Source organism: Lepisosteus platostomus, chromosome 19 (genome assembly GCF_059453375.1).
Source record: "Lepisosteus platostomus isolate fLepPlt1 chromosome 19, fLepPlt1.hap1, whole genome shotgun sequence".
Taxonomy (NCBI): Eukaryota; Metazoa; Chordata; class Actinopteri; order Semionotiformes; family Lepisosteidae; genus Lepisosteus; species Lepisosteus platostomus.
In genome coordinates this window covers 5,126,621-5,152,558 of record NC_142629.1, presented here as the reverse complement: position 1 = coordinate 5,152,558, position 25,938 = coordinate 5,126,621, and the positions used below count along the sequence as shown (strand labels likewise).

The window sequence follows — 25,938 nt, the reverse complement described above, 5'->3', positions numbered from 1 at the left end:
TCATAAAGTCTCAATCTACATGCTTTAGATCAATTCCTGTCTGTGGTCTTTACAATGTGATGGTACTGGAAAAACTGGTGGTGGTGACTGTTAAGTTGTGTGGACGAGTTTCACTCTCCTTGGTGTTAAAGCCTTGCAGCAGAAGTGGATTTTTCACATTTGCACTAGACTGTAAAAAGGCGCCGTCCTTCGGATGAGGTGTAAAACTGAGGTCCTGACTCTCCGTCGTCATTAAAAATCCCAGGGCGTTTCTTGGAAAGAATAGGGGTGTTACCCCAGCGTCCTGGCCAAATGTCCCATTGGACCTTACCACTCATGGTCTCCTAATAGCCCCTGTCTCTGAACTGGCTTCATCACTCTGCTCTCCTCCCCAATGTTAGCTGGTGTGTGGGGAGCGTACTGGTGCACTATGGCTGCCATCACATCATCCAGGTGGGGCTGCACACTGGTGGTGATGGAGGGGATCCCCATTACCTGTAAAGGGCTTTGAGTGGAGTGTGCAGAAAAGCACTATATAAGCGTAAGGAATTATTATTATAAAGTGCTTGCCTTCTAAACCAAGAAGGGCAAGTCTAGCTACTGTAAAACCCTCTTCTGGGGGAGGGGGGAATTTTGGTATAAAGTAAAAGCCAAAGGCTTTGCTGTTTTGTCATACTCATCAGTCATCGCACAGATGATTTTCTTAAATACTGTCCTTTATTTCCAAGTATTTCTGAGACATCCATCTTCATTAGAGGAGGTGATTGATTTGTATACACGCTGAAAAGCCCGTGGGGAGTCAGACTTGTCGGATAGTTTCCTCTCGGCTTGATGAATGAGGAGCGACATTTTGTATTGCATTACTTCTCTGAATATTTAATAATAATAGGAAGTAGAGCGTTTTTGAAGAACTGACCATTTTGTTTTTGTTCCCTAGATGGAACCAGCTGGATCTGGCCATTGTTTTACTCTCTATAATGGGAATTACTTTGGAAGAGATTGAGATTAATGCCTCACTTCCCATAAACCCCACCATAATCCGCATCATGAGAGTGCTAAGGATTGCAAGAGGTACTGCTGAACTTTTGGCCTTAACTTTCTTTTTACTTTCACGACACATTTGTCACCCCAAAATCAGCTCATGTTTGACGTTACAGAAAGATGTATACATATATCTGCATTTTTCATTTTTGATAAGCAAGCCTGCGTCTTTTTTTTTTTGTTGTTGTCCGTGACATAAGGCTAATAAGATGAAATCCTGATAAGCTGATAAGCTGGAATGTGTAGATCCCGCAGAATAAGTTCCTGCGAAACTAATCATTATGGGGACTGAGCATATTAAGAGGTTAGATTGCTTGTGGATTCGTGTAAGTATGCATTGTCTTTCCTCTGAGAGGATTGCTTTCAGATCTTCCATTTTGCACAACTATTTTATATGCAGATATTTAAGGAACGGGACAGTGGCACAGTGGTTAGCATTGCTGCCTTGCAGCACTGGGGCCCAGGGTTCAATTCCTGGGGTGCACTCTGTGTGGATATACTGTAGTATGTTCTCCACGTGTTTGCAGGGGTTTCCCCTAGGTGCTCCAGTTTCCTCCCACAGTCCAAAGACTTGGAAGTGTAATTGGCTTCTGGTAAAACTGGACCTGGTGTGAGTGTGTGCGCGTCTGTGTCTGTGTGTGCCCTTAGATGGACTGGCGTCCTGCCCCAGGGGGTATCCTGCCTTGTACCCGTAGCTTGTTGCCTGATTAGGCTCCGGCTTCCCGGCAATCCTGAATTAAATAAAGCTGTTAGGAAATGGATGGATATGTGAGGATTCTGACCCCCAAATGGAATCCTTTAGTAGTGATAGTATATTGTTTTGTGCATAGAGTGTAGGATTTAACACTGCCACCGCACAGCGGTTGAGTCTGGGTTTCATTAGGGACCAGGACAACGTCTGTCTGCGGCTTGTGTTTTCCCACAATGTACCTGTTGTGGGCTTTTTGGTGCCGAATCAACCCTGTGTGCTTGTGTGTGCCAGTCCAGGGTGGGGTCACTGTCTTTTTCTTGGTGTCTTGTGATTCTGCATTAGGCATTGGCTCACCAAGACCATTGCCAGCTATGAGCAGCTTTCCAATAATATATTGGGTAGCTGGAAGTTGAAAATTATGAGCGGGAAACCTAGTTTTAATCAGAGACTATACAGGCGTACAGGTCTGAAATTTGGCAGTGCCAAGGCTAATAAAATATACATTTGCAGAAATAGCTCCTCTGTGATTAAGAGATGTTGGCTATTTTGTTGGGGTTTTATTTTAATTTGGTTGAAACACAAAACCACCTAAGAATCTCCAAATTAGGAAGCTTGGAATTTAGAATTTTACTTACGCTAGAAAGTAAATTGGGAAAACTTTGTCCTGTATCAAGATGGTCTAGTGAATAATTGCATAATTAACTGTGTGCTCATCAGCCATTTTCTGATTCAATGGGCTAAGCAGCTTCTGACTTTCTGTTCCCAGTGCTGAAGCTGTTAAAGATGGCCACTGGGATGCGTGCTCTGCTGGATACAGTAGTGCAGGCTTTACCACAGGTAAGGCATCTTGGAGGAGACTTGGGTATCTGTCTTTGTAATTGGAATATGCATCTGCTGTATCCCAGCTGATACAGCTGGCAAGATTAAACAATTTTAGTGATTATTAATTTCAAATGAGTGCTTCTCTCCGCACTGTGATGCCTATATGACACACACCATTACCTGTATATAATGGTGCTGTGAAAAATAATATACAGTATATAATTCTTACCCTACTTGACCTTCCTTGTTTAGAGTGGATGCCTTCAATGCTTCCTTTAATTTCTGGGCAATAGAATTTGTAAGGATAAATTCTCCCGGACGAATTCCAAGGTCAGGCAGAGCATGCTGATTGAGACTATTTTTTGAGGACATTCTTGAATCAATAAACCCCTCCACTAGCAGCTGTGTGCATGAGAACCCTTGTTGTGTTAGAGCTGTGCATCATTCTGTCTGTCTGCTCTCTCCAGGTGGGGAACCTTGGTCTGCTGTTCATGCTTCTCTTCTTTATCTATGCCGCTCTGGGAGTGGAGCTCTTTGGGAAGCTTGGTGAGTTCTTGGTGTCACTGCAACTGCGAAAGGGGAACTGCAGTCCCAGTTTCTCAGACTGGCTATTAAATCTCGGTAACAAAATAAATTCATTGAGGTTATAGAAAAAATGTACAAATTTCGAATGAAGCACGAAACTTTGCTAAAGTACTCAATGAGTACTCAATTATCTTAGTAGATAACTTTTGGGGTACTGATTTTGTGTAATTTTCTGCAGTGCCAGGGTTGTTTTAGCTCACCCCATGGATAAATTGTTTCTGTGATGAGCCACATTTTGAATGCAAAACCGAAATCTGTTACTCATTTTATTTCTTTTTAATTTGTCCGTATGCACTAGGTATTCAATTATTACTTTCGTGTATCATCTACTATGGTGAGTTGCCATGTTGTCACAAACTTGCATTTGAGTTTTTACAAATTAAGATAAGATCACTTTATTGCCCGCATACAATTTCTTGTATTAGGAATTTGTCTTTTCGCATACCCCAACTTGCTCTCCATGAGACACACAGACAGGGAGAGAGAAGCTTGGGGTCAGAGCGCAGGGTCAGCCATTTATACGGCACCCCTGGAGCAGCTGGGGTTAAGGGCCTTGCTCAGGGGCCCAACGGAGGAGGATTCCTTTTGCAATGTGATGCAGCCCTTCCTGCTCACTAGTCTCCATAATGACTAATGTAATGAGATGTACAGGTTGTGTAGCAAAACCATCTCAAAATCCAGAGCAATATTTCTATTGAATTAAAAGAGATGTATTCACAAGCCTGCTTGTTTCCAATGTAATAGAACTGCAACACATCAGGAGGCTTTGTTGCTTCATTCTAAACTGCAGAATATGGTGCTGCACATACCTGGAAATTTTGTCTATTATGTGGTGTAAATTGGAGGTTTTACAAGTAACTGTGTGTATTTTACTTTTATTATGGTTTGAAATCCACTCATCATTGCTGATTCTTTTTCACCCTCAAAATATATAAATATGCATCTCCCCTTTAATGGCAATCAGATTGAGAAATCTGAATTTTTAAAGAAAACAACTTATTTCCATAAACTCCATTTTGGAAACGCACTATGTTTGTTAAAATCCTAGGCATGGTGAAATTTGTACAGTAAAGTGTTAGATTGCACTGCATACTCACTTAACACTAATGCAGGAAAATTCAACATTGCAGTTTATCTTAACATTGATCTTATAAATGTTGCATGTACAAAGCAATCAGTTACACCCAAGTACTGTAACACCCAGGTACTGTATAAACTGAAATTATGGAGAATCCCAGTTGAATTCACTATGAATTGTTACTATTATTATTTTTCTCTGCAGATAACATCTAAGAAAGACAGTACAAGAAAGACAGTACAAGACAGTACCACAGAGCACCATTCTGTAACAGATCTTTCTTTGAATGGCCCCTAGGCACAAACTGACATTTTCTTACTTGTTATCGCCCATTTTTACCTTAATGGTGACTCTGAGAATGAAACATTTTAGACAAAAATATCAGGGCCAGGAAGCTCCAGACCAGGTTCTTCAGCTCATAAATGACTTTGGTTGTCATTCATGCAATCTCCTGATTTGAATGAATAATATTAAACTAAATATTAGATGGTTAATTGGACAATTTACATAGGAATTACTAATATGCTAATGCTTCCAGGGGTTAAAGATCAAGATATAATTGGTGTAGGTGGACTCGTACTTTCAGAGAGAATCATCAAGGCAATGTAGCTCTGTGCCACTGTGAGACGATGCAAAACAGAAGAATGTAAACTAACCTAGGTCAGTGGCAATTTAAATAAAGGTATTTTTTTTTAAATTGCCTTTTACCTTTTTAAATTACCTTATTTGTACCAAGCGCAGGTACAAATTCTCTGGAGGAAAATATTTGAAAATATTCTCTGGTGCATTACTGAGGGCTTATATCATAATATCAATACAGTTTGACCATAGTGTATCATAGATCATAATGAAACATCACCACATCATGCAATGACCATATAAGAATTATTTTTGGACATATGTGTCTTTGCATATATTTGTAAAGCATTTGTATCAATTCTCATTTCCCTTTCAGAGTGTAACGATGACAACCCCTGTGAGGGTCTGAGCAGACACGCCACGTTTGACAACTTTGGAATGGCCTTTCTCACGCTGTTCAGGGTTTCTACAGGAGACAACTGGAATGGCATCATGAAGGTCTGACACCTCCGTGAACAGATTGCCTGCTAGAGTTTTTTCCCAGACTTGTGTGACAGATGGAGAAATGCCTTTGGCCAGGGGTATTCAGTCCTGGTCCTGGAGGGCTGCTGTGTCTACAGTATAGGCTTTTATTCCATTTCGGCTCTGAATGAGCTAAATTAGCTGGTTACTGGGCCAATTTAACAGCTTCTTCACATGCTGGTACAGGAAAGGCAGGACTTGGACTGCACATCCCTGACACAGGCTGAGCAGATCTTGTATGAAAATGTATAATGTGAATTTTAAAGCAATTACAAATTTCCTTTTTTTATTCTTTGCGGAGGATTTGATCTATAAGCTTTTAAATTGTAAGGCAGTGGTAGCCAATGTGTGGATTAGGATCAACATATTGGTTGATCTCAAGATGAATGTGGTTAAGGGGCTAGCGTGTGCAAATAACCGTTTTTGTATGTTGCCGATAGCATAAAAAAAATTGATTTTCAGCTCCTCATCATGACACATACAGGTATACAGTTGTATGCAAACGTTTGGGCACCCCCTAGTCAAATTGCATGTTTCACTGAATCTCCAAGTGAAAAGAAGAAACGTTTGCAGGGTACAAGTTTAAAGATGAAATATGTATGCACAATTATTCATTTTCTGCATTTAACAGATTTAAAAAATAAAACAGTGAATCTGGCGTGTGCAAATGTTTGGGCACCCTTCATTCGTTAAGATTTTTATTTTTTGAGGTCTCAAAACTTGATTGACTTTTTAGGCCTTAAATTAAGCCAGGTGAATAAAGACTCTTACCCTTCTCATCTCTCAGGATGTTGTGCCTACTCTCAGCAAACATGCGCTCCACTAAGCAGCTGACTGAGGACTTGAAAATAAAGATCACTGACTCTTACAAAGCAAGGGAAGGCTATATTTCATTGCTTCCAGCTTGGAATTTCCACTGTCAGAAACATCATTTAGAAATGGAAGTTAGGGGGAACTGTTGAAGTCAAGGCAGGATCTGGAAGACCCAGAAAAATCTCTAATAGAACTGCTTGTAAATGGGTCAGATATGCAAAGCAGAACCCACCTATCAGTGCAAAGGACCTGCAGAAAGGTTTAGCTGAGACTGGAGTAGTGCTGCAAAGGTCCATAGTACAGCGTCGCTTAACACAAAAATGATCTGCATGGAAGAGATGTCAGAAGGAAACCTTTCCTATGACCTCATCACAAAAGGCACATCTGCAGTACACAAAAGTATGCAGAACAATTCTTAGATCAGCCAGAAACGTTTTGGACTGTGGTGTGCTGTGGTGGACTGATGAACCAGAAATGGAACTTTTTGGCCACAACCACAAAAGATACATTTGGAGAAAAACAGGTGAAGCATTCGAAGAAACCGTTAAGCAATAAGGGTGGATCTGTTATGCTCTGGGGTTGTGTGGCAGCCAGTGACACAGGAAATGTTGTACAGGTGGAAGGAAGAATGGATTCAACTCAATATCAACAAGTCCTAGAAGCTGATGTTCTAGAGTCGTGGAAGAAATTGAAGCTGAAAAGGGGTTGGATATTTCAAGCAAGACAGCGATCCAAAACATACCTCAAGATCAACCAAGTACTTACAGGAATGAAAGATTAAGGTTTTGGAATGGTCTTCACAGTTCCGAGACTTGAATATTATTGCAAGTCTGTGAGGAGATCTCAAACATGTAATGTATTTAAGAAGGGCTAAACTATTTTTGAGCTAGAAGAGTTCTTCAAGGAAGAGTGGGGGAAAAGCAATAATAGAAATACTCTTAGCTGGCTGCAAGAAGCGTTTGGAAGCTATGATTTCTGCCAAAGGAGGTGTTACTAAGTACTGACCCAGTATGTGCAAATATGTGCCCAAACTTTTGCACATGCCACATTCGCCATTTTATTTTTTTTCCAATCTGTTAAATTCAGCAAATAAATAGTATTTGTACATTAAGATGTGCAGAAATGGCACGTTTAAGTTTCTACCCCGCAAAGGTTGCATTAACCTTTTTTCAATTAAAGATTCTGTGAAACATGCCAGTTTGATCAGGGGTGCCCATACAACTGTATTGTATAACATGCTATCCAGTAATTAACAGAGGAGTACTGCATTTCACTCAAGGTACTGCAGCAGGGACTTGAACACACAACCCACCAGTCATGACTCCAAAGGCTCACCCACGTCTATGCAATGCCACTGCAACAACGAAAGCTTTTTTTAACTTTTTTTTTATCAAAGGATGCATTCCTGCAATATACACGAATTTCTGACTTTCTAACACATCAACACCAATTCAGGCCATAAATGATGAAAGTAGAAGAAGACCCAATAAAATGTATTTTCAAATAGTTTCTTAGGTAGATGATCAGGACAGAAACTGGCAATTTGTATTTTGTATGTTTTGTATTCACAACATTTGTATTTTGGTCTTATTAAATAATGTCACTTGCTCAACCGGGGGCAAGCTTGATCAGGAAAAATGCACATTTTTGAAACCACACTGGTGCTGCCTTACACTTATATAGCGCTTTTCTGGACTCCCCTCCACCACCAATGTGCAGTCCCACCTGGATGATGCAATGGCAGCCAGAGTGCACCAGAACACTCACCACATTTGGCCAGGATGCTGGGGTAACACCCCTACTCTTTTCGAGAAACGCCCAGGGATTTATAATAACCTTGGAGAGTCAGGACTTCAGTTTTACGTCTCATCCAAAGGATGATGCCTTTTTATGGTGTAGTGTCCCCGTCACTATACTGGGGCATTAGGAACCACACAGACTGCAGGATGAGCACCACATGCTGGCCCCACTAACACCTCTTCCAGCAGCAGCCTTAGTTTTTCCCCAAAGGTCTCCCATCCAGGTACTGACCAGGCTCACAGCTGCTGAGCTTCAGTGGGCTGCCAGTGGTGAGCTGCAGGGTGATATACTGCACTGCACTCTTTACGAGCCACCCATTCGCATAATCCTCTGGGCTCCTGGGACAGCGTGGGGGAAGAGGAGGCAGGGACAGGGCGGATGTTTCTTTGTCCGGTTCAAGGAATCAGTGTATCGGATCAGAAAACCGAAGTGTCGCGTAGTGAAAGAGAGCAGCTCCGTGCAGGAGGGACGCTGATCTGACACTCTGTCCCCTGCAGGACACCTTGCGGGAGTGCCGCAGCGAGGACAAGCACTGCCTGAGCTACCTGCCACTCATCTCCCCCATCTACTTCGTCACCTTCGTCCTGATCGCCCAGTTCGTGCTGGTCAACGTGGTGGTGGCCGTGCTCATGAAGCACCTGGAGGAGAGCAACAAGGAGGCCAAGGAGGACGCCGAGATGGACGCCGAGATCGAGATGGAGATGACCCGCAGGCTCAGCACCACCTCTGGGGGCAGGACCCTGGGGCCTGAGAGCAGGGCCACGTACGTGGGGCCCAGACCAGACTCACCTGGGCAGGTAATGGAGATTAGCTGGGGAGGGGCTGCGTGTGGGTTATTCTATACCGAACAGGTGACACCTGAGAGAGGAAAGGGACTAGTCCAGTTCTAGAGGAGAAGCGCTGACAGGGGGTGTCGAACTCAGCTTCTGGAGGGCCTGCTGTCTTTTGGTTCCACCCATGTTCTTAGTTATGTAGTTATTTAAGAATTATTGTGCTTCGAGGTGAATCATACTGTAGGTAACTTTAATGAAGTGAATACTTGAGATATAATTGAGAAAATCATTAGGTCAAGTATTTAATTGACTCCTCATGATGCAGAGACACTAAACAGGCGACACAAAGCCCTCCAGGAGTTTAAGATCCCTGCCCGGTGTCTTAAACATGTTTCTTATTAAAATAGTTGCAGTTTTATGAGGTGTAATTGTGGATTTTAAAACAAAAAGACACTTAAAAATGCTTTTGTCCTTTCTGGCAACATTTGTTCTCTGCACAAACTTCAATCACAACAGCACTGAAAAGGCCTTTTGGGTTATTTTTTCGAGAGTAGCGCCTTTGCCGCGCGATAAGCAGCGAAGGGTTTGGCCAAATCCCTATAAATGGGTTTTCCCTGTAAACTGTTTTGTGGAGCCATGCGGAGAAATTCCTGAGCCCGCTGTAGTACACAGGTCAGGGTAGGCTGAGGACCTAAAGAAGACCTAGTCCATAGCTTCTAATTATATCTCCATATCAGTCACATCCAGGACATTCGAGCAGTAATTGCTTATTGAACATCCAGACTCCAGTTTCCCCAATCGTCATTGCAGATCAAAGATTTTTAAATCCTTCTGCCGTACAGTATATATTGTAAAGCTGTTGAGAAGTGTGCGAGAGAGTCCTTAGTGCCACAGCTGAGATACCCTCTTTGTGACCCCTGAATCTAATTAAACCTTTTTCTCAGCTGGAAAACCCTTATAATTTAAGGCAGTTTTTAGTCACCTTTAAATGCTGCAGACAGCTAAAAGTGAGTGGATCCTTCAGTGCATCCACTGAAACTTTTTAGTTTGAGGATAAGTTCCGCTGGGAGACCTGTAATGAAAATTGCAGCTTCTGGAAAGTTTCTTTTGGTAAAGTCACTTTGCAGTTTATCAGCTTCAGTGGGCTGGTGGCAGAGAGCCTGTTAGTGCTGCAGTCAGGGGATAAGAGAATACTACCTTATCACCTCCCAGACAATTTTTATGTGTCAGTGAACTGGTATGCAATGGATAGCCATACATTGTTCTTGTCATCTGTTCAGTAGGCAGAAGAGGGCAAAAAAAAATTATATTTAATCTCCTTAATCAATTTGTCTCCTGACAGAAAATCATCTCCTTAAAGTGAATACATGTTCAATTTGAATTAGCAGCGTGCTCATCCAAGAAAGACCTTTCAGTGCTATGATTTAAATCCAATCTGAAGAAGACGTTTTATTTCAATTTTCGTTGCCGAGGAAAGATCAGTTGTTCAGGCACTCCCCCACTTTTTCTGTTGCCTTGAGACATCGAATTGCTGAAGAAATGGATTTGCCTTTGCTCAGTATATTTAGCTGAAGCATGGTAACTTAATTTATAATGGATACTAGACCTTAGTTCACTAATTAAAAGAGATTAAATGGGCCATTACAGTGGCATATGTTGCTGAAAAGAGAAAATGACAGCATACTTGACTCATTTTTTACACAACTCTGTTAAAGGAATCCAAACAAAACAACCAGATAAACTGTTTATTCAGCCTTTGTCCTGTGTAAAAGACTTCTGAGAAAAGGCCGTTTTAATATCTTGATAGTCTTAAAAAGGGGATGAGTAAAGAAGTCTGAAATAGATTCTCAAGACCAAATTATCCATTACAATACAAGGGTCACACAGGACATCTTAGAGATGACACCTTTAATCACCCCAGTATAGCAACCTGAACGCTGACCTCCTTGATCATGTGAAACTTCTTTGTGCTCCACTATTAAGTCATTATCCTCCAGAACTGTTTCCTGGGGTGTACAGTATTTTAACCAAGCAAGAAAGTTCAAAAGAATGAGATTTTTGTTCCTGACATTTATAGAATGAAGCGCTGTCTGGCTCCCAGGAGAATTTCCTGTCTGTGAGGAAGGTTTCTGTCTCCAGGATGCATTCCTTACCAAACGACAGCTACATGTTCCGCCCAGTGAGGCCTGCTAACGCCCCCTACCCTCTGCCGGAGATTGAGCCCTGTGAGGGAGACCTGCAATTAGGTAACAAAGCTCATTTGTACAGGAGAAAGCATCTGCACTATACACAGAAATTTAATAGTTTAAAAAAAAAACTGTATAATCTGTTTCACTCATGATCAGCTGCAGGCCCAGCAAAATAAGACTTGTTTCATATACATCATATTGTGGCATAGGTCATTTTTCAAATGTGCAAACCCAAACCTGCATCTGCCTTCAGGCAGAATGACATAGATATCTAGACATGTAGGATATGGATGTTGGGTAGGATTCTGTATATGTAGAATCACTCAATTTAAGGAATATTTATTATCGTCACTGAACTCTTCATGGCTTGTGCATGTGTGAAGTTGTCAGCGCCGGACCGTCCTTGCCCTGCAGGAGAACGTGCAGTGATCCTGTACCCCCTCTCCGATCAGGCTCGGTTGGCTCGGTGAACTCGCAGGGAGCTGAGGGGGACTCTCTGCTGCGGGTTCCGGGGACCTCGCCCGGCGCCGGCCCCAGCTCGGCCATCCCCAGAAACAGCAGCATGCCCAGGATCCCACCTCCGCTGCCCAGCCCCTCCTCCCCCTGCAGCAGCAGGCTGCTGCGACGACAGGTACGGCCGGGGGGACGCTGCTGGGGCGCTACGGTCACCCCACTGTCTCCCCACTAGTAGCTGTGCAGCTAGAGTCCAAAATGCGGATTAGTATTGGCAAACGTCATTAAGTCACCAATATCTGCATTAGAATATCAATAGATTACTGTACAATTAAACTGTCCAGTATTACCACTGATATTTTGCAAGATACTCTTGAGTCTGGATCAAAGCCTTCTGAATTCTTAACCAATTTCTATCACTATCAGAAAATGAATATGAATATCAGCCTAGTATACTAATATACATATATTGTGTTTGCTGCTATATTTTTATTTCTTCTCACCGATCTTGTTTAACAGTTTGTTAACGCCGCTTAAAACGGTTGCATTCTGTTTAGGAGGCCATCAAACACGAATCCTTTGATGTGCAGAGCAGTGACTCAAAAGACAACCTCACGGCACAGTCCAGTGACAGCCTGCATCTCAAAGTGCCAGGCCAGAGCAACCTAGCCCTGCCAGTGCCCAGGATAGCAGCGCCCAGTAGCCCCCAGCCCTCCCCCACCCCGCCTCGTGCCCGCACCTCCAGCGTGCACACCCACCGGCAGGTGTACAGCCAGCACAGCATCCCCAGCAGGGCCGCCAGCCAGACCAGCAGCCCCATTAACAGTGCCAGTCCCGAGAGCTCCATGTTCGGCTCCATAGACCCAGCCGACGAGGAGGTGCGGCACATCAACAGCTCTGCCAAAGACTGGGGCGGCCACTCCGAAGTGCGGAGCCACTCCCTCTCCCCCTACGCGTCTCCCGGCTCCCAGGTTCCCGGCCTGCTGAAGAACTGCACCAGTGCCACCAGCCTGGCCGGCTCTCACGTCAAGGACAAGGACCTGAAGAAGTTCTACAGCGTGGACACGGAGGGGTTCCTGGCCAAGCCCTCGTGGGCCGACGATCCCCGCAGGCATTCCATCGAGATCTGTCCCTCCATCGACGACGACGACTCCGTCTTCGAGCAGCCGGCGGACGGGCCGCGGCGGTCTTCCTTGGTGTCGCCCCACGGGCTGGCCGTGCAGCGGAAGAAGAAGATGAGCCCCCCTTGCATCTCGGTCGACCCTCCCCTTGAAAACGAGCTCTCGGCCCCCGCTGCCTCGCTGGTGAAGATATCCGAGAGCAGCATGCTGCTGCGCAGGAGGACGCCCTCGTGCGAAGCCGCGCAGCCGCGCGACTCCCTGGATTTGATGGAGCCCCAGCCCCCCCCGGAGCCCCCCGCCAAAACTGAGAAACGCCCCCCTTGCCGGAATGAACACCTCTCCGTCCCCCAGTTCTCCTTTGACCAATCGGACGTCAGCTCTCTGAGCAGCATGTCGGACATCTTATCCGACAGCGACCAGTCCTCCCAGTCCTCCATGTGCTACGACCCCAAGCCCGAGAGCGAAACGGGCTCCGAGCTTAAGACTCTGGACCACCTAAGAGTTCGCCAAGGCGAAGACCCGGAGGACAAGAGTCAGGCCTTGATTAGCGTCACGAGGAGCCCTCTGAGAAAGAGAGGACTGGTCCGCATGCCAAGCACAAGGGACAAGGACACTGATGATTCCACTGCATAGCCAAAGCGTCTGAGGCAAGATCTTGAGCCTCCAGTGTGTGGGTCAATCAGGCACAGATGTTCCGGCCTCCTGCACCCCCAGCCCTCTTTATACGTTTCTTGGGTCAGAGTCTCGGGTGGGAGGGGGGGGGGCAGACTTTTACAAAAATGGGATATGCAATTTCAAGTTTTTTGACCGGAACGTGGGTTATCTTCCCTCGGCTCAATCACATTGATTTGGGTTCAGGATGTGTATTTCATTTTCGTCCTCTTTGTTTGTTTAAGGTCTACTTTCTTACTGGCACTATATTGTGCTGGAGCACAGTATGGCAAAGGTGCATCAATAGTTAAGTGCTGTACATTTTCTGTATATCTTGTAGTGTAAATAGAAGAAAATACTGTATTGGTGAAAAAATAGCTGTATTCATATGCACATATTTTTATAGAGAACTGTAATGTTTTACACACGTCAATTTGAATTTCAAGTTGATTGGTGTTTTGTTGTCTCCTTGTGAATGTACAGTTTTCTTTTTTATTTGAGAACAGATGGCTTCATTTTAGCTTGTGTAGAAGACCTTCTGGTACTTTCAAAATTTCTTTTTTATTTTTTTATTGGGAAGGGGAGAGGGCGCATGGAATGTTTGTATTAATGAAATCCGTTGAGAACCAAACCACTAATGAACTGTAGCCAGTGTGCAATAATTGATATTCAGGGTTGGATTTTCTAAAAAAAAAAAAATGCAGAGGAAAAATGTCATCCATCTCCCCAGGTGGTATGAGATAGCAAATTATCTAATTTTTAAGGGTATTTATTTCAGGGGCAAAAGCTGATCCAGAACAGTGTGGAGTCTGATTCCTACATTGTCCTGGACGTTTAAGTCTAGAGTTGATATATTAACAGCTTTATCTTGAATAAACAGATCTGGAGAGAGTGCAATGCGTTATTGTGTCTCCACACAGAGATCTAACATAATTAGAAAGACATCTGAAGTCTGAACAAATGCTTCTTTATTTCAGATTAACATGTTGTGGCTAGTACTTCAGAGTCCATTTACTTGTGTTAGATCTCTGTATGTATGACCTAGGAAATGATCTTTCCAAAGATGTCAGGGATCTATACATACATTAGTCATACAGTGCATATCTATAAATATACACACTATATATACAGTACATGTATTTGCCTACAAAACATTTTCTTTTCATTTCAGCAAGTAATCACTGTTTAAGACTGTCCCTGCTGAAAGACATTCTGTCACTGACAAACAGCCACAACAAGTATTGGGTTAAGAATTATGAAAAACTATTGTTGGGGCTTTGTACAGTAACAGATGAACTGCTCCAGAAGATTAGTGTTAAAGTGTTACTTAAAAATGCAGAGGATGACAGGCAAGTGGCACGTCTAGAAAGAGACCCCCGCTTAAGCAGGGGGTGGCTGCTACCTCAGGCAGTGCCCAGTTAAAATCCTGGATGTGCCACTCACAACAAAACAGTGCTTTTTCCCTGGCTGGGATGAATGAAGTTGGTCTCCCGCTCAGAAGCGGCTCTTGTGACTGACCGCAGGAGTGATGCAAGTGTGACCTTTGTAACCTTTAACCCCTTTGACACAGTATAGGTCCCAATGGGTCCCCTCTGCATCCACATGGGTACAACTGCGAGAAGATCTGAACAAGAATTCGCTGCTCCAGCTCGGGGTATACATAAAAAAATAAACAATTGATGACTTTTCAGTGTATTTCTTCTAAAAGAAAACATGTTGTTTACATTTAGCAATTTGACATCCGTATGGACCACTGTTATTTATGCTGTTCTCCAGTACATTCTCGGTTTACTTCCCTGAAGCAGGTGTGTGATTGGTGCAAAGAACCACCCTTCTGAGATTCACGTCTGAAGTAAACTACTCCAATCTGACATTTTCCCTTTCGCGTCTCGGTACGATTCTCAGGTCGGTTGCACCCGGTAGAGGAAAAAAAAAAGATGCTGCTTGTCATCACTCTTCAGTTGATTACTCTTGTCTTGGACTGAAATCAGAGCTTAATAATCCTCAACAAAATTGCTAATAAAGGACACCAAACAAAACTGGTTTTATGGTACGTGGTTGTGACACATTTGGATGGAGAGAGAAAGATTTGCTTTAGTCCTCCTTCTTTGTGGAACATGGTAGCAAAGTGTATTTAAAACATCATTGTTGTTCCGGTCAATAATGACAATTTTTAAATTATCTTAAAAAAGATAATGGTATGTCATAAGCTTAATGTTTTAGGCTTGTCTGGATTTAACTGCTGTAACCTTTCTAGGCAGTGCAGAAGTACAGCTGATAAGTGCATTTTATGATCAAAGGCTAATCAGAGAGGGCATGTATATCCTTCTGTTTAAAGAAAGGAAATGAGGTGTATGTGTGTAGAAGATTAGGATTTATGCCACGTAGGTACACCTCTGTTTCATTTACATTACTCATGGTCATTACAAGTGCTTGCAAGTACAGTAGGATTATCACTCCAAATGATTATGTCTTATATTTCTGCTACCACAAGAAAATATGTTTGCTCCTGCATGATTACAAAACCCACGAAATACCATGTTTTTACCTGGAGCTTTCACAAGGTCACTGCGTGTAGCCTTTAATTAAATAAAATACAGGACACTGTTGGATTTATGATTTTGTTCCAAAGAAGATGCAAATTTCTCTTTGTGGCCGAGTACTCTTTAGTAAACCCAGCTCTCAGCCCTGATAGTAAAAATCTATACATTTTTGAACACCTCCATTGATAGCCAGACAAACTGTGTGCAATAATCTTGGTTTCTAAAGCCTATAATTGTGGGAGGTAAGTAAGATAGTAATAAAATTGTGTTTTTGCATTTTAATTATTGCTTATCGCTGTTATGTAATGATTTCAGAAGTGTTCCAGGTGATGTTCACATCTTATATAACTAGCAGAATAGGCTTTCAGCTCAGGGATGTAACAGGCTGTTCAAGGATGGTCAGGAAAGTCTGTTGGCACACTGTGTTACAATCAGCTTTTGGTTTTGCATGAAGCTAAATCATATCAAATGATCTGTCGTGTTCTGTTTTCTTTGCTTTCATTCAGTCTCTACAACCTGTTTTTAGAAAATACCCCGTAAATCGTAAAGATGCTATATTAATGAAACACTGCTCAAAAGTGGGATGTTACTACACCACTCACTACATTTATGTGCAAGAAATAATAAAACCATATAAAGTGTTTCAGGTTCCCAGGCCAGTTAGAATCAATACTGTTATCACTGACCACATGTAACAGGGTTCAGTGCACTGAGCAAGTTCCAGAAGTGACATCACCGCCCTCTGAAATCTAGCCAGTGCAACACTCGCCTGTGACAGAGGCCACAGTCATTCGGTGTTCTGTCTGAGGAGCTGTGCTTAGAGCCCGCAAACCACCACAATCAAATGCCAGCCGGCACAAGGGGAAATCTATACTCATCACAAGGGGGCAAAGAAAATGCTTTTCAAAATGGCACCAGGATTTAACTATTGAAAAGCAGTAAAACACGTTAAGGATTATAGTAATAAATAACCCAAAAAGTTGTTAGTCTCCCAACATTTCCCCTAAGGGCACCTTGGTAGTCTTTCATATATTCTGAAATCATATAAATTAAGAAAAAGATCAATGCACTTAATAAACCATGACCCTGAAATACCAGACTCAGTAAAGCTGTGCATGCACATATTAATGATCTTGCCTGAAGCAAGACTGACTGGCTGTCACCTCCATTTCAGTGTCCGGGGGCAAGTCCACAACATCAGGAGTCACCTCGAGCGATCTTTTTTTAAATAATACTTTTATTTTTATTTCTGTGAACCTCAACCCCAGGAGAAGGAAACACACCAGATACAGGACACAATGTCCTTACATTTGACGTACATTGCAAACAAGAAAGAACACAAGACATCACATCGTCTGAGATGCATCAGAGAGTAACAGAACTTCTGGAGATTGGAGACGAATAGTACCACATATATAATTCAATACAGACCCCATATATTTCCAAAATGCCTTAATTTGGGGGGAACGCTCAAAATGTGTAAATAGGTGTCCATGACCCTAAATAATGTACAGACATGACAGGTAAGATCTGTTGATACCCACATCTGGACTCTTCTAAGTGGGTCTGAGAATAAACTTGAAATGGATAAGCTGTTGTCCTTAGGTTTTGGATGAATCAAATTGAATATCCCAGATCACCTCCCAGTCTAGTGTAATGTTCCACTTAATCAGCTCTCCATTCCACATTAACAACACAGGCAAGAGCTTAATATTGTGAGAAATAAGTGTAATGTATATTCTACAAAACTATAAAACTATAAAACTAACCCCATTTTAATGGAGGGTCTTAAATAGACCTAATAGCTTGTGAGAGAGAGTAGAGATGAATCCCAGGGGACACCAGATGATGAATGAAGCCTGAGGTGTAAAAAGAGAAATACAGAAGAGAATATTGACCTTATGAGTCCTGGAATGAACAGAAGCCAGAATAATCACATATGTCCTTCAGAGTTAAAACGCCACTGTTCGACCAAGGGGAACAGATGAAATCACAAGGATCAGTCAATAAACCGGAATCATGTCAAAATGGTGATAGAGCATGAAAGTGTTACATACATGGAAAAAACTGATACATTTATTCCAAATCTGCAAGGTGTTAGCAATTGCCCTTCCTTAATGATACATTTGTCTGCTTTTGATGTGAAAAGATAAGAGCTCGTACCCTGAGCTACCTTCACAGGAGACAATTGCAGGACAATCATTGTGTTGGGGTGAGTATGCAGGAGACCCAGCAGGAGTATCTGTGATGATTCTATCATGGCCAGTAGCTGGAGGAACTGGAGTGCCAATCGGTGAGAGCTGCACCCAAACAGTACTGTTCCAGTGTGTCCAACAACATCTATGATTTGCGTCTGACATGCTGTCGTCTCCATCAAGTCGAGCTGCCAGTCTGAGAATGTAGTGGCCTAAGCCAGGGTCAGAACACTTGTCTTCCAATTGCGCTGCCAAGCCCAGGTGGGCAAGATGTTGCTACAGCAGCAGCAATTGGGAGCTCCAGCTCGAACTCGTTGAGCTAGTTGATGAGGAGTCAGTCATCCAGATAATCCAGCACAGGCAGACTGTTACTGTGAGACTGTGTCCTTACAATTTGAGACTTTGCTCTAGGGTAGAGCAAAAGGAAGAATGCAGAGCTTGAGCAATCTCCTATCAAGCATGAACCTTATTCAACACCTGTTAGTCTGGTGCACAAGAGCAGGTGTCTTTCAAGTCCCACATTGCCATCCAGTCGCCAGGTCAATCGGCATGAATCATCTGGCAAATGGACAATGTGGAACTTGTAGACAATCGTGGGCTGAACAGCTGCAGATCCAGTATCGACCCTAATGCAGGTCCTTCCCAGTGATCTGGTACTTTTCGATCCAAAACGTCACCATTAGAGGCCTGGATGTTAGAACTGAAGGGGAGGGTTTTAGGTTGGGTCCCACGGGACCATGGTTGATATTACAGGTAACTTGAGGTTGAAGAGAAGATTGGTTAGTCAGGAAGTGAATCCTTCCAGGCTGAGACTCAGATTCGTGAAACTGGGAACGCCATGGCTATAATTCCTCAAGATGTGGTCAAAGGCCAAAGTATTGGAGAGCAGGACGTTTATGGTGGAGAACAGAGGCTTTGTGATCAAGACAGCAGTCCGCACGATCTAGACCCACCTCCTAAGCCAGCAAGCGGACATGAGTAGAACAGCAATAGAACAAGAGCTTTTTATTTAGGACTTTTACTTATAAACATGTTTTAAGGGAAAAAAAACATCCTGGAGGGTGAGACTATAGAAGAAAAGCTCCTTCAGATGGGAGGCCTGCAGCACTCGACACTGAGAGCTGTCAGAGAGAGAGGCAAGACAAAACAGGACTTCAGAGGTGGGATGAACAAGACAAGGAGAAGGGAGGCTTGCAGTTCAGGTAGGTACAACAATACCATGCAGGCACTATAAGACAGGCCAAGAAATCTGTGGAATGGAAGGAAAGCCCTGAGGCTAAAATGGAACAGAGGGCCCTTAGTATCTGGAGATCCAAGGAAGTCTTCAATGACCGGCGCACTCAAGGTGGACCAGTCCCTGAAGACTTCAATCGTAGCCCATTCCCGTAATTTCCAGGTATTAGGACATTTTAGGTATCTCAACAAAGCCCTAGAGAATGAAAAGAATGACATGAGATTCATAACATGTTAACGGAGTGACCACCCTCTGTGGAATTTCCCGCGTTATTTAACTTTTAACTAACTACAATATATTTAGAAAAAGCCCATTCATTTACTAAGGAAAATCTTCTACAAAATGTCACTCTAAGTAAACAATCAAATTACAGCTTTGTGCTCAGCGTCTTTCATCTCCTAACAGAATTATGCATCAATTGTTCCATCATTAGGAAACTTCACACTGTTCATATTTCAAACGATCAAGTAAAGGACATTCAATTTAATAATTTACTATCCTTCATATAGCCAGCTGAAACTGTGTTGTATTGCATGTTAAAAGTCTTTTTTTTTAAATAATTGAATAGAAAAGGTGTAAAATCAAATTGTGTGGTTTAATCCAACTGGCAATAATGGCCATAATGTGTCTCAGATATATCCCATCATTTTGGAGGTCCTTACATAACAGTACTGAAGCCTGCACAAGACCTTGGATACTAGCTGAGCAGAAAGGTTTGTTCATTCACCTCTAGAATGAATGTGCTTGTGTAGAACATCCGAAGGACATCCATCCATTTACTAACTGGAGTGAATTCAATTCAGGGTCGTGGGCCAGCCAGAGACTATCCCAGCACATAACAGGTGCAAGGTGGGATACAGCCTGGACACAAGGCACCAATCCATCCCAGAGCAGACACACCTTCACACCAGGGCCAGTGCTCCCAGAAGCCAATCAACCTACCAGCATAACTTTGAACTGTGGGAGGAAACTGGAGCAAGAAACCCCACACAAACACAGGGAGAACATGCAAACTCCATTCAGACAGCCCCCCCGGCAGATCCTGAATTTAACCCAGGACCCCAAGACTGCAGGCAGAAATCCTAACCACTGTGCCACCCACCCACCCACAGGACAAGGAAGTCTCACAAATTAAATGGCATGCTTTGTACTGTATTTCCAAAGATATTACTTGTAAATTCAACATAAACTGGGAGTCCCTAGGGAAGTTTTGAAAATGTTTCCCACAGACACAGGCATATGTGGGAAAGTCAGAATCCCATGGATGACAGCAGCAATATGATTGATAATTGTAATTGTTTTTAACCTATCGACCATTGAAGTAAATGAACGTGTAATGTGACACTAAATGTAGTGTAATCTGCTTCAGACTGCAGCTGCAAAATATGATTGCCAGGTCAGATTAAGGTATCGTTGTACAGTATTAGTGCACGCTACTTGTTCAGAAATATGCAGTTAAAGTATCTTTTTTCTAGTTGTTCACTTTAACGTGCAGTTTGTTTTGTTTCTAGTTAAAATAATTGCTGTTTGAAAATAGGATTTTTACTCCGTTTTATATTGGTGTGTAATAAACAAAAATATATCGGTAATTCTCTAACGTTTTCGTGTTTCTAACGCGCGCCATCTAATGGTCTCATTTTTAGATTGACTGTTAAAAGGTACTTGTAGGCTGGTCCAAAATTAGCGCGTACGGTAAGAGTCCTCGAAATTCAATCTGAATACAGTAGTATTGTAAAATCACGTCTACACTTAAGTATTTACATTTACACACAACAGAGACATAAATAATATTATAGAACCAAAAAAAAAAGAATGCAACAAATACACCCAGCGAGCAATAAAAAAAGAAATGCGGACAATATAATGTTTATGTACTAAATATAAATTCGGCAATTCGGCAATTACTTGTAGCTACGTCTAACATAAAAATATATATTCTTGCACCGTGACTGCGTTTACTGAAATCATCTAAGCAGTCGGATAGGAACGAGTGATGTTCAACGTGTTGTACTAAAAAAATAGGGACCAATAACAGTGATGGACCAGAGGAAGTGGGGTTGTAATGGGAGTGAGATGGGTCTGAAAATGGTCGGAATCAAGAAAATTTAATATCGTTTACTTACATTTCAGAACTTCGGAGGAAAGGAGAATGATTTCATGTAATGTCAATGCTGTTTTTCTTTGTTATTACCTTTGGCTCGCTCTGAGCCATTCGTTTTATTATTATAACGATAGAAAAAATTTCTTAGTACGATAAAGTAAGAAAGTGTACACTGTCTTCAGTATTAACGATACGCATACCTTTGGTCAAATAAACGCAGTCCCTCAGGAGAGGATGTCTGTAAGACATTGAGGTCAGACATCCTTCTCAGAGCCCGAGAACCGCTGCAGTAAATAGCCCATCGTGGAGCGATATTGCAATTTACGTGTTAGAACTTAAGATCGCCCTTTATTTATATGAGAAAACAGATTTTTTATCAACAAAATGTTGATACAATGTTGATTGTTTCAACGTTGGGAATGTTTCGGGTTTTTTGTTTTTGTTTTGCCTTTCCTTTATTTTATTGACCTACACATAATTTTAATTATGAAATGCAGCAACCTGCTGAAAGTCTAAAAGCACAGTCGTATCATTTTGAGATGAAAATAAAGAACTGGGGACATTTTTGGTCTGCTCTTCACTGTTGTTGGTGTCTCTGCAGCTCTGTGGGGAGAGATCGAACCCACTGCAAGCTCTTCCAGCTCCGACAAAGATGAGCCTGCCTGCTCAGCAACAGAGGACCAGAATGGGACTCTGGAAACTCCCAGTGCAGACACAGCTGGACAGAGCAGGGAAATTGAAAATGAGGTACAGGGGTTGTAGCTGAAATGTGCCATCTTCATGAAAACTGCTAGACAATGGATACATTTAATTCACCTTGGGTAGTTTTTTTAAAAAGTACTTTGTGAAAAACTTTCTTTCCAAATGCTCTTCAATGGAAAGCTAAGCAAATAACTGTCGAATCAAAGTACAACAAAGTAGCCCAAGCGTATTTTTTAGTACTTGAGCAAAGTGAGGCACATGCACTCTGCTAAACCCAAGGTTGTGTTTCCTCTTCTTCAATGTGTTGTATTGTATGCCTTTGTTATGAGGTGTTGCCACCAGCAGTTGTGAGCAGTTCCTGTGATGCTGCAGGGTCAGATATACCAGAAAGCACGAAAGCAAAAAATATTACTGTAGGGTGTTAGATTAGCTTTCCATAGAGCCTCTCTCTTTCTGATTCTTGCCTACCAGAGCCTTCTTTTTCTCATTCTGTTTTTTTTTTCTCTCCCCTAACGCCGTGCCTTCCAGATTCCTTCTGTCCAGGATGAAGGCTCCAGCGAGCTGTCGGCTATGTTGTGGGCAGTGGCCGAGAGTGAAGCTCCAGTGAAAAGCCAGCAGCTGGGGGAGCCAGACCTGACCATGGCCCAGAGGAGACAGGTTCTGCTGGAGCAGTATCGGGCCAAGCCTCTCGTCTTTCTGGAACGGTACCGGGCTTACCTGCAGCCTGAGCACCTGGGCCCCTTCGCTCACCTGAGCACCGACTGTCGTGCCCAGCACTACTGCAAGGAGGTGCGGAACCGGGCCTCCAGCCAGGCCAACAGAACCAGGGTCCGAAACCACCGATTCGCTGCCCTCAGGGCCCTCCAGCAAGGTAGGGGCAATGGACAAAGTGGTGAGAAAGAAGGGAATCGAGTGAGGGGCAGTGAAATAAAAGGGGGCGAAAATAAGAGACATGGGCCTCTGTGAGGAATCAATAAGTGATCAATATGCAATCAATAAGAACAATCTATCAATCACAAAGCAATGGTTCCCTGATGAGTCTTGGTCCTGATGACCCACACACCTGCTGAGCCCTCAGTTACACAACCACAATCTTCATGGACATAATATTATGATTGATCTGAATTGCTTTTTTCCAGCTCTTAAACAGGTTGCAGCTTTAAGCGTTGGTTTACGCACTGTGAGTGAAATAAAATGCAAATATTTCAAGGACGCAACTTCTTGGATCAAGTTCAGTTGAAAAGAAAGGAGGGGGGCAATGAAAACCAGTGGGTGTGAGGACCGGGACTGGGAACCATTGGCACAGGGAGAGAGGAAGGCCAGTCCCTTAGATGAATATTAATATGAGTTTGAGATTATCCTAAAAATGAGTTCTTGCTGGCCAGTGTCTCACTACACTCAATACATTGAGACAACACAGAGACCTACAGATAATTGGATAATTGTTGCGTTGTTGTCTTCCAATGTGTCTGCACTGCTAATGATGTTTTATCAGGGTTTGGGGTTTGGCAATTTCAGTTTTTTGTTAATGTTACTACCCCCCTTTAAAATTCGACCTGATTTTCTTTTTACTTCCTGCCCGTTGAACTGATCTAAGGGGAGGCTCCCCTCCACTGTGTGTCTGTCTCGCAGAGGGACAGTATTTCAGCGAGGAGCAGATGCGGGCCCGGGACCCTCTGCTGTACGAGCAGTACATCGGGCAGTACCTGAGCGACGAGGAGCTGTGCCAGCGCGTCGCAGCCGGGCAGGAGCAGGGGGCACACAGCCTGGCAGAGCTGCTGCTGCACTCCTACCAGGAGGGCCTGATCCAGGACCGGCTGCAGGAGCAGCAGGACAGAGAGGAGGGCGCCACGGAGGAGGTGGAGGAAGAGGAAGGTGAGAAGGGCTTTTTGGAGGGCTGGGCTTTTGGGGTTTTGTTTCTTTCATCTTTACTAAGTCCCATTCTTCGCCGGGATGAAATGAAAGTTTTGCCTTCTGGCTATTCGCCTACTACAAAACCCAAGTCCTAATGATGGATTGTTGTTGCTGGATGTGTGTTTTAAAAAGTGTAGCTCCCTGCTCCAAAGGCTTTGTCAATTGGAAATTGGCAACGATGGGTGTGTATCGAGATTATGGAGGTATCAGTTTGTCAGGCTGTTGTTGTGTCCTGTTGTCAGTTACACACTGTCTTGGTTGGATATCACTGTGGCGGGTTATGAGCGTCAGCATGTCGGACAGCACATCAGTGCGTCTCAGCCCTATGGGTGTCAGCGAGTCAGTAACTCTGCGCCAGTCAGTCACTCTGTTCTGTCTGAAGACCACGTCTCTGGGGAGCAGCAGTGGGAGCCCACGCCAGAGGAGAAAGCCCTACTGAGGGAGGAGTTCATCAGTCGAATGCACCAGAGATTCCTGGATGGCAAAGATCAGGACTTTAACTACAGGCAAGTATGGGTTTAAGTCAGCCTGATGGAATGCGCATAGCAACGCAGTATGGACTTTATCATTCTGTCCATTCAGGTTGGAAAGACTGGCACATTCAGTTTATGCACATGCATAAATAGAGTAGCCGAATGCAAGAAGTATGCATCCAGGGCTGGAATACACAAACCCCTTTTGCATGTGAAAGCATGCAGGGGCAGTGATACAGTGACACTTTCTGCTGCTTTGTTACAGTGAGGTGGATGAGAACCCAGACTATGACAATCTGGATATTGTGAGTCGCGATGAAGAGGAGCGATACTTTGATGAAGATGATCCAGAAGAGGAGGATGACATGGAGATGGAGTAGCATTTTACCACAATGCAACCTGAGAACATATGTTTTAAAGTGGAAGAGACCATCTGGCATATATCAATTGTTTTCTTTTTAGTTGCTCATTGATAGAGGGATCACGTGCACAGCTCTAGAAAGAGCATTTCATTTGTTATATACATTTTTCTCTTTGAGATTTCCTGGTACAACTTAAACTCTCTCTTCCTGCATTGAAAAGAAGTTGTGTACCAGTTCAAATAAAGTCAGACTCACGTCTTTTCAGCATAACAAGACAGATTGATCCAAATATATTTTCCAGCCATAGGACTTCCTTATCTTTTACTCTTGATTTCCTCTATTTTGTTTTTGTATTGTATTGAGGTGTTTCAGTCAGTAATAAAAAGGAAAATATTGAAGTGTTTGTGTTGTGCAAAATACTTTATTTTACATTTTGTACCATGAGATCCTATCTATGTAAGGTTGCATCATGTCCAAAACAAATATATATATATCATATATATATATAGTGGTTTACATTCTTCTAATTTAAGATTGCATTATCATACAATTGGTGCACAGACATAAAAGCCGAAAAGTAAAGAGAGTCTGAGATTTTAAGTATATTATCTTATTAGACCACTATACTCTTTGATCCTTGTCAACAGTGAGTTGTAGAATTCAGTAAGCAATGTTTGTATCTGTGTGTTTTGTAAAATAAAATAATCATACCTCAAACTTATATTGCACTAAGCAGTTACTGAAAATTGCTGGGTGAAATAAAATGCTGAATTGAATAGAATGATACTCCGTTCCCAAATTCTTTTATTAAATGGAATTTTGTTTAAATGGTCCTTGTCCATGCTGCATTGACTTCTTCAAAGCATAAGAACACATTGAGCTCAAATAACAAATGTCTGCTGCGGTTACTGTGGGGCGTCTTACATCACGCTGTGTTGTGACAATGGTTCATATCCAGTCATGTTGTCATTTTTTAGCTACATTACCCTCCTATGACCTGGAAAAAGTATAAATGAAATGGGATACGTTGTATCCTAACCTTCGACTGTAGGCTGCTTCATCTTCATTACCTCAATAACCTCTTCTGGTCACTGTAATTTACAAGTAAAAGCAGTAGAGGGCGCTATATACGTTGTCTTTTTAGAACATGGTAGCCTTCCAGTTTCGGTTGTATTTGTATGGATGACATACAAACAGCATAACTTCCAGTGGGGGAAGTAATGGTGTTTGGTTTGTGCCTGAATTTGGTTGATTCTGTTCTTGGCTCATCAGAGGCGTCTGATGGTACAGCAACAGTGGGTATCAGTCTATTTTAGC

At 42.8% G+C, this 25,938-nt stretch overlaps 2 protein-coding genes across 4 annotated transcripts in view; both read left to right on the top strand.

Annotated features, from left to right (window-relative positions):
* cacna1ha (calcium voltage-gated channel subunit alpha1 Ha) overlaps nt 1–15,706 on the top strand; it is a 139,271-nt gene extending 123,565 nt beyond the window's left edge. For all 3 annotated transcript variants that reach the window (XM_088613227.1, XM_088613228.1, XM_088613226.1), the window contains exons 28-35: nt 917–1,050; nt 2,478–2,548; nt 3,001–3,079; nt 5,152–5,273; nt 8,408–8,707; nt 10,761–10,929; nt 11,325–11,503; nt 11,883–15,706. In XM_088613227.1, coding sequence (XP_088469353.1) covers nt 917–1,050; nt 2,478–2,548; nt 3,001–3,079; nt 5,152–5,273; nt 8,408–8,707; nt 10,761–10,929; nt 11,325–11,503; nt 11,883–13,079 — 2,251 coding nt within the window. In that variant the 3' untranslated portion in view covers nt 13,080–15,706. The remainder of the gene's footprint in view (nt 1–916; nt 1,051–2,477; nt 2,549–3,000; nt 3,080–5,151; nt 5,274–8,407; nt 8,708–10,760; nt 10,930–11,324; nt 11,504–11,882) is intronic.
* A 5,381-nt stretch (nt 15,707–21,087) lies between these two features.
* ccdc97 (coiled-coil domain containing 97) lies at nt 21,088–25,019 on the top strand. The gene is made up of 6 exons (XM_088612692.1): nt 21,088–21,228; nt 21,772–21,917; nt 22,401–22,743; nt 23,505–23,747; nt 24,169–24,292; nt 24,525–25,019. Exons 1-6 carry the CDS (start codon nt 21,219–21,221, stop codon nt 24,637–24,639), a joined length of 981 nt encoding a protein of 326 aa, XP_088468818.1. The 5' UTR covers nt 21,088–21,218; the 3' UTR covers nt 24,640–25,019.
* The last annotated feature ends 919 nt before the right edge of the window (nt 25,020–25,938 follow it).